Raw genomic sequence first — 8,436 nt, 5'->3', positions numbered from 1 at the left:
GCGCCCGGCTCGTGGGCGCTGCTGCTGCCGCCCGCCGCGCCGGGCGGCGAGGAGGAGGCCCGGCGCCTGCACCTCGGCCGGCCCGACCTGGCGCGCCTAGTCAGCAACTGGCTGGCGGCCCTGCGGCAGCTGCCCGCGTCGAGCGCCGCTGACGTCAGCAGGGAAGGCCGCGGCGGCCCACTGCAGGTCGGGTGCTACGCCATGGGTCCCAGCGGGCTGCTGTCGCAGGCCCAGCTGCTGTGCCATGACCTGAACAGCGGCCGCGGCGGCAGCAAGGGCGCGGCAGGGTGGGCGGCGGCCAAGGGGCCGGGCGGCGGCGGCGGCGGCCGGGGCAGGGGTGTCTTCATGCGCTATGTCTGCAGGACCCACAACCTCTGATCTGAAGTTCTGCAGTCGGTCGACGCTGCACACGAGTTTTCTGCGGGGTCTGTCCCCTCTGCGCCGCGCGCACACCGCCGCCGGCTCAGAAGAGTCGGCAGGCGCGGTGTAGCGCGCTGGCTGCCTGCAGCCGGCTGCCCGCGGCCAGCCGGGCTGCCAGGTCTGTGTTCCCTCAGACCTCTCGCCCCCACCTCCCTTACCCCGCCTGCTTGCGAGCGGGCACCCTGCATGCGAGCAGCGGCTGGCCGGTCATTGTTGTGGTTGCTGCCGGGTGGAAGGCTGGCGGCCCGCGCGATTCCCTGCTCTGAGCGCACACGGGCCGTCGCGGCCGCCCGCGGCAACGAGTCGCAGGCCGCACTGCACATCTGCGCGTACAGCGCAGCCCCGTTCCTTAATGCACCTCACCATGCTGAATGTACACGTCCTGCTGATTGTACACGTCACTCCCCAAGGGATGCACAGGTTACTCACTCTGCCTGCTGTCCCTGCCTCGCACGGCGTAGCTGCACCTCCAGCAGCTGGCTTGCATCGGACACATTGGTTGTTGCATAGCCCGACAGTGTCGCAGGAGACCCGTTGTATCTGTCAGCTGCATCGCATCTGTAACCTCACATCAAGGCCATTTGAGGCCAGGTGATATTCTGAAAGCTGCCTGGGAGCTGACGGCCTGGCAGCTGCCCGTGCATGGCTGACAAGTGCCGCTGTTCCTATTGCCAGCCACCGCTCGCGTGGATGTGTGTCCTAAGGCATCAGCTCAGCACTGAATATTTCCCACCAGTGCCCATCCATTCCAGCAGGTGACTTTGAACAACCAAACACAGGGTTGGTTTGCACAGAGCGCCAAGATTTGTGAAAAGATGATGCACCAATGCACAGTGGTTGCGTGGCAAGGGAGGGGGTTCAGTATGAAAGGCTGCCAGTCTAGGCGCCCGGCCGCGGCCTCCGCAGATGTAGAGGCGTGGAGGGTGTCCCATAATCACTTTCTGTCCCAGGCACACCAGAGCTGGCAGGCGCCTCGGCCCTGCCCACCTGCTCCTGCCGGCGCGTCCGCCCTGGCGTGGGCGCCCGCTGTTGCTGCCGCTCAGGGCCCTGCTGCTGCTGCTGCTGCTGCTGCTGCTGCTGCTGCTGCTGCTGCCGCCGCTCCGTGGCTTCATCGCCCCCTGGCCGCCGCCGCTGCCGCCACTGGCTGAATTGCCACCCGGAGAGCGCCCCGACCAGCACCGCCGCCGCGGCGCACCAGGCCACCTTGACCGCCCTGGGCCAGGGCTGCGTGTACAGCCCCGCCCCAAACTTCACGGACAGCATCGTCTCCAGCGCCGTCATCTGCGCGGCGTGAAGTTCACGGCGCGAACGCCCAGAGGACGTGTGCGGTGCACAATCCACGACTTCCTTGAGCCTTGCTGCCGTGCTTGCCGGCAAAGCATGCGCACCGCCCAAAACTGTGCAGAGTGGATCCGCGTGGCCACCATGGAGAAGGGTCCGGCGCATGCGATTTGGGGAGCGGCGAGGCGAGGCAAGGGCAGCAGCACGCCGGGGACGGAGCGGAGCTTCCCCGCAGCTTCTCACCGCGATGGCGAGCCACGCGAAGGTCCCGAGCTTGCTGAACCGCCAGGCGCCGTAGGCGGGGGCGTCGCCGCTGCGGCCCTCAATGAACTCCCAATACTCGCGCGCGCCAGGCAGGGCGCAGAGAAACCTTTGGCGGGATTTGGGGGTCGGTGTGTGGGTTCAGGGGTGTGCGTTTGACTGTTTGAGTGTGTGTGTGAGTGTGTGTGTGGGTTCAGGGGTGTACGTGTGTGACTGTTTGAGAGAGTGTGTGTGTTTGAGTGTGTATAGGTGTGTGAGTGCGTGTGTGTGTTTGTATGGATGGGTGTGTGCGTGTGCATGTGTGTGCGTGCGTCTGTGCGTGCGCGCGCGTGTGTGTGTGTGTGTGTTAAGAGGGAGGGGGAATTACATGTACATGGGCAGGGCGGCTCCATTCTGTCACTCTGGTCAAAACCCCCCGCCACAGGTCAGGTCCCCGTGAAGGAATGTAACGCTGCAGTTGACACCACCACGCGGCCGAGGCCCGTCCGAACAGCTCGCCTCGCGCGGCCCTCGAGCGGAGCGGCCCTGCAGCCCCGCCGCACGACACGACACGGCACGGGAAGCCCGCGGCTGCGCCGCTCGGCGGTCCCCCCACCCCGCACCCGCCACGCCCCGCCGCGCCGCGTCCCACCGCCTCCCGCCGTTGCCCGCCCGACAAGCGCGCGGATGCGCACCAGAGCAGGAGGCGGTACGTGTTGAGGGGGTTGGTGGGCGGCACCCACAGCGCGTACTTCAGAAAGAAGACGTTGAGCTCGAAAGTAAGCATGACTAATACGGGCAGCATCGCCTGCAGGAAGCGCCGCGGGCCTGGGCGCGGGCGGGGGCAAGGGATCAGAAGATGGGGCGGTGCGAAGTCACAGGCGGGCGCACGACACGGGGCGCGAGGGAGGGACGGAGGGCGGCTCGGGGAAAGGAAGATGGCTCAAAAGCGGAAGCGCGGGGGGGTGGGGCCGCAGGTGGCCGGCACTGCATTGCAACCGCTGCCGCGAGGCCGCGGGGTGGGCAGCAGCGAGGGCCGTCGCCGCCGCTGGGGAGGGAGGTGCTGAGGCGTTGTGCGTGCCCACAGTCCCATGAAGCGGCCGGCCGAGGCCCCTGCGCCGCGCTCACTCTTGAAGACCATCCACTCAAGCCGCGTCCAGGAGTAGGGCAGCAGCTGCGCCACGGACCGTCTCGCCTGGTTTTTGGGGAAGAAGGGGGCAACGGAGGGCGGGCGTCGAAGCCGTCGCGTGCGGGCGTGGCGCACGCGGCGATGACTGGGACCAAGGCTGGGGCCAAGGCGCAGGGGGGGGGGGAGGGCGTCGGCAGAACGCCTCAAGGATGTGGGCTCCCTGCCGCTGCAGCCACACGCAGGGCGGAGCAAGGAGATCGGAAGGAACGACGCTTCCGCCGCGGTCATGAAATGCAGGCCTGCAGCCGACGGCATCAAGACAGAGCTGTGCCTGCAGCCAGCGGCATCAACACAGAGCTGTGCCGGGAGCGCCAGGGCTGTGAGCGATTTGCAATCAGCGCTTTCGGCTGGTGCGCGGCTGGCTGCATAGCAAGCGGCAGGATTGAATGTATGTGCAGCCATCGTGCGATACCACATGCTGACATGCATCAATGACAACATGCAGCGGGCAGACACCTTTGCGGTGAGGGTGTCGAGCTCGCTGAGCCCCTGCCAGTTGTACCGCTTGTACTTTGAGTCCATCCAGTCCACAGTGGCCATGCCCGCCGTGATGCCTGGGTTGGGACGGGTCGCGTGTGCGTGTGTATGATGTGTGTGTGTGTGTGTTGTGTGTCATGTGTGTGTGATGTTATGTGATTTCGTGTTGTGAGGAGGCGTGTGTGTGTGTGTGCGTGCGTGCGTGCGTGCATGCGTGCGTGCGTGCGTGCGTGTGTGTGTGTGTGTGTGTGTGTGTGTGCGCGTGCGCATTGTGAGGAAGGGAGAGAGGGCAAGTGCATCGCATTAATTCCGTGATGCACTTCGAGCCAGAAACCACATTACGGGTTTCCAAAGGAGAGAAATAAGCTGTCAGAAGCTGAGGCCAGCAGCAGGTGGCACACCAAAAGGACCCCTTACTCGCGTATGGAACTAGCTTGGGGCCACGTGCATGCAGATGGCCGATTCAGCCTGACGAGGCGCACGCCGCGACACAACACAAAAGGGAATCCAGCGCACCTATGAAGTTGCAGATCGCGATGTCAAGAATGAAGCTGTCCCACCAGCACTCATTGAAGTTTGGGAGGTAGTGCTGGGGTTTTGGGTAGGAGGGAGGGTTGTGGATCGCTAGCAGGCGGGGAAGGGGGTTCTCGGGCGGGCTGGTGCGGGCCTTGGGGTGTCGGGATGAACATGAATGGTTCATATGCAGCCGCTGGCCCCCATGTCAAGAACGACAATGCCCGTGATGAGAGAAAGGACCGGAAACTGACAGGCTTTATTGATGCTCAGCTTGCACTGACTCGACTGTTGATGACGTCACCATGACATCACCAGCATGCGGATCAAGCAAACCTCCCCCCTGCGCGGGGCCCTCACACTGAAGGTGAGCTCCAATAGCTCAAACCCAATGGAGGCTGTCCACAGCAGCAGCCGGTTGCGCAGCACCAGCGCCTGCGGCAGTCCACAGGCGTGAGCATCAGGGGGGACTGCTCCATATGGGTGCGAGGGCGGTCGCCAAGACAGACAGCACGCGAGGTGCTACTGCAGCAATCAGCTGCCGGTTTCAGCACGCAAGCGGGCCGAGGAGCCTGCAACACCCACAACCGCGCCGGGTACGGCGTGCGCCTGCCGCGCCGCGCCGCACGCGAGCCGCGGTGCGGCCCGTGGCCAGACCGGAGCCCATGCGGCAAAGCAAACTTGCCGCGGCTTCTGCCAGCCCGGTTGAACGGCGCACCTTGGCCCACCAGCCCAGGGTGTGGGCAATCACAAACTCGTCCCACACCGTGCCCCTCAGCGCCTGCCAATTGACGCCGGCCCCGGGGATGTACAGCCGGCAGTCGGCCGCATAGGTGCGGTACGACACCTCCTCCCCCAGGGACGGCGACAGGTGCTGCGGGGCGGCACGGGCGATGGCGGGCGCATGGCGGCTGGCAGTTGGCCGTTGGCATGGAGCGGCAGCAGGCTCGAAGCGACTGCGCACTGGGCAGCGCAGCGGGGAAGAAAGAGCAGCCCGCGCGGCGCCACCTTGACCGGTGATCGATCTGCCCACCCCTACGACCCTCTTCTGGAAACTGAGGCGCCCCTGGCCGCCCTGTGCACCCACGCTCTTGCGATGCCCCGCCGGCCGAGATACAACGCCCCCTCAACTTCCGCTCCCGCCCCCGCCGCCCCAAAAACCCGCAGATTCCTCACCCTCAGGAACTGCCGGGCCTCGTCGACGTTTTGAAACAGCAGGAACACCAGCAGCAGGACGTAAACCACCAGCAGGCCGTGCACAAGGCGCCACACGGCGGGGTGGGGCCGCACCATTGAGGTGCGCGGGCCCTGGACGACCGAGTAGCCTGGGTTGTGTGTGTGTGTGTGTGTGTGTGTGTGTGTGTGTGTGTGTGTGTGTGCGCGCGCATGCGTGTGATTGTTCACTAGCATTTAGGGAGATGTTTTAGAGGCAAAGCGGCGGAAAAGGTGTAGTTGCTACAATAGCGAGGCTGGAGAGGAGGAAACCCATATCCGCGACCCCTCGCGGCGGCAACGCAGGGGCTCGGAGCATGGGCGGCCGTGGCGAGCCAGGCGGCGCCCACATGTGGCCAGCATGCGGGCCGTCGCGCCTGGCCCTGTTTGCCGTGCAGGGAAGGTGATTTACAAGGGGGGCAGCCCCCACCTAGGAAGACGAGGACCGCCGCCCACACGCCGTTTGCGGCGTCCGACCGAGACCACCCGCCGGCGGCCGCCGTCGCGGCGCCCAGCGGCGGCGGGGGGTCGAGGACGCGCCCAAAGTGGGCGAGCAGCACGAGTCCTGGCGAGAGCGAGTGTGCGGCGTCAAGAAGGTGATTGCAGGTTCGGTGGGCTCCAGCTCGCATGGTTTCCAGGCCGCTGACAAAGGCTGGATGTCCCATTGATGGCCCACAGGTCGCATGTCGCCGCTGCTGGCGTCGTGGGAAATAGCAAGATCAAACTTCTCACCTGCCAGAAGCATCGAGACGGTGTGCGGGGCATACAAAAAGGCGGTAGAGGGGTCGATGTGCTGCAGTGCGGGGTGCGGGTCATGCAGGTCGATGCCGCGCCGCGACGGTGACGCTGGGTCCGACATGATGCGTCTGCTGCGCCCCGAGGGTCGGCGAGCCCTCACGGATCTACTGGATGAGTGATATCAATACATCATATGCCGTCGAAGGGGCCAGATTCGACGCTGTGGCTCTTGATGATGGCTGATCTGATTGGACGTGAAGTCCGTTAGTTGCTTATCCATATTAACACTTTTCATTAGTTCCTATCATTATCAATTGTCGAGTCTAGGCGTACATGGCAGGCCGCAGGGATGGCTCGAGTGACATCTGGTGACTTGTGCGCTGCTTCCTTGCTTGCGTCCGCATCCTGGTATGTTGGTCACATTTCTTGTTGTAGATGTTATACCGTTTACATTGTGGGTTCTGCTTTCTCCTCCCGCTGCACAAGAGCTCCGAAACACTCTTGTTCAAGGACAAGGCCCGACACATCGTCCATCCTCCCGCCAATCGCCAGCCCAGGAACAGATCTCAGAACAGTAATACGCGATAATCCAGCTCGCTCGCTGTATAGTGGTGCCTGCAGCGGGGTTCGTCGCCAAGGCAGCGGTGCAGCAGCAACCGAACACCAACCCCCGACACCGGCAGCCGAATCACCTACGGCCGCCACCATGGCCACAGATGCAGCTGTCACCAACCATGGCATGGAGTAAGCATGGCGCGCGGCTGCACTGCAGGGACACGGAGCCCGGCCAGCTTTCGCCGACTTGGGAGGCGCCATGCGCGGCCGTTTGAAATGCGGCAGCCGCTGCTGACCCCACCCCGCGGCCGGCTCACCCCACCCCTCATCGCCTTTCCGCCCCTGACACCATCTGTTTGCGCAGGATGCAGGAGGGAGAGGCCATGGAGGACGAGTTCTCTGACATCCACAAGCTGCAGGAGTTTGGCATTGGCGCGGGTGCGCCGCTTTTGGAGGGAACAACACCAGGGACCCTTGGGCGGGCAGCAGGCCGAGACGCCTTCGCGTACACGGGCCATTCATTGCAGCGGCAGGGGATTGGCGCGTAGTTGTTGCCGCGGGAAAGCCTGCACAGCGCCCGGCCGGCGGTAATGGAGAGAGCATGAGGATTATGGCGGCACAATCGCGCCCATGCGCACGCGTGCGTGCATGCGCCGCATGCCCTCACCATGCGCCCCTTGTGCATTTCACCTGCACCTTGAAATGCCACACAGCAACACATGTTTTGCCCCATGTGGCGGAGGATGCCATGCCCGCATGGTCCCCCAGCCCTTCATGTCGGCGCCCACCAGCCCTTCACGTCGGCGCTCATGTGGACATGCATGCACCCCTCCACCTATCAACACCTGACACGTGCCCCGCATGGCCTTCCTCAACAGCGGAACGTGGGGAACACCGTGCAACGTTTGAGACCATGCATGCTCTTTGATCGCGTCACATCCCCTGGCCAATGCAGCTCCAATGCCGCGCCCCTCGCATGCCGCCAAATCGCGCACACACGCCCCTGCCCTGCCCGACCCCCCAGCCGACATCAAAAAAGCCAAGGAGGGCGGGTTCCACACCTGCGAGTCGCTCATCATGTTTCCGCGGAAGGTGGGGCTCGGCAGGCCACCCTCGAAGGGCTCTGGCAGCAGGGCCGAGCGCCTGCAGGCGGCACGCCAGTCGCAGCGCGAGCGGCCCGCGCTGGCCGGCGCCCCTGCACGCTTGCATGCGCGCTGTTGGCCCCGCGCATGCGGCGGCGCTCCGATGGGGGGGCGGCCGCACGGGCCCGCAAAGTCGCTGGGGCTCGCATGCTGGTCTTGCATGGGATCTTGCAAGCTGGTCTGTTCAGACCACAACAACACCACCCTCCTTTCCCACCAATGCTGACCGGCTGCGCCCGCTGCAGCGGCTACACGCGGTCAAGGGCCTGAGCGAGGCCAAGGCTGAGAAGATGCTGGAGGCGGCGCGCAAGGTCACCAGCGTGGGGGACTGGCAGACCGGCACGGACTGCATGCTTAGGGTGGGCGGGGGCCCCGCGGGCGCGGCGGGGCAGGGTGCGACAGGAGGGCAGTTTTGCGGGAGGCACGGGCTCAGGGGCCGCGACAGGGAGGCGCTGCGTGGGGTGCGCCAGGCAGTTGTAAGCTGCATGAGGGCTCGCCTCGGAGCCTGCTTCAAAAGGAGGGGTCGCCGTGCCGAGGCGGGAGGAGCACACACGTACTGGGCTCTCAGACACCGAGGCGGTTCGCATGCATGCATGCACACACACACACACACACACACACACATGCACACACACACACACACACACACACACACATACACATACACAC

The 8,436-nt window shown here is 64.9% G+C and overlaps 3 protein-coding genes across 3 annotated transcripts in view; 2 read left to right on the top strand and 1 right to left on the bottom strand.

Moving 5' to 3' along the window:
* Positions 1–51: 51 nt before the first annotated feature.
* On the top strand, positions 52–378 carry MNEG_10286 (hypothetical protein; the record flags this gene model as incomplete). Its single annotated transcript, XM_014041244.1, has 1 exon — positions 52–378. A coding segment is annotated over one exon (327 nt), but the record flags the coding sequence as incomplete, so codon positions are not given.
* A 921-nt stretch (positions 379–1,299) lies between these two features.
* Positions 1,300–6,191, bottom strand: MNEG_10285 (hypothetical protein; the record flags this gene model as incomplete). Its single annotated transcript, XM_014041243.1, has 11 exons — positions 1,300–1,701; positions 1,945–2,071; positions 2,565–2,769; positions 3,070–3,136; positions 3,587–3,684; positions 4,124–4,196; positions 4,481–4,555; positions 4,839–4,994; positions 5,297–5,445; positions 5,763–5,897; positions 6,065–6,191. 11 exons carry the CDS (start codon positions 6,189–6,191, stop codon positions 1,300–1,302), a joined length of 1,614 nt encoding a protein of 537 aa, XP_013896697.1.
* Positions 6,192–6,776: 585 nt separating this feature from the next.
* The window catches only part of MNEG_10284 (putative Meiotic recombination protein DMC1 like protein), a gene marked incomplete at both ends in the record, with an annotated part of 3,121 nt that continues 1,461 nt past the window's right edge, over positions 6,777–8,436 (top strand). Inside the window, 4 exons of the mRNA XM_014041242.1 lie at positions 6,777–6,814; positions 6,990–7,063; positions 7,650–7,717; positions 8,013–8,126. Of these exons, the coding sequence (XP_013896696.1) occupies positions 6,777–6,814; positions 6,990–7,063; positions 7,650–7,717; positions 8,013–8,126 (294 nt within the window). The remainder of the gene's footprint in view (positions 6,815–6,989; positions 7,064–7,649; positions 7,718–8,012; positions 8,127–8,436) is intronic.

This window comes from Monoraphidium neglectum (genome assembly GCF_000611645.1).
Source record: "Monoraphidium neglectum strain SAG 48.87 unplaced genomic scaffold scaffold02255, whole genome shotgun sequence".
NCBI lineage: Eukaryota > Viridiplantae > Chlorophyta > Chlorophyceae > Sphaeropleales > Selenastraceae > Monoraphidium > Monoraphidium neglectum.
Note: the sequence above shows the minus strand (reverse complement) of the source record. Positions and strands in the feature narration are given on the sequence as shown.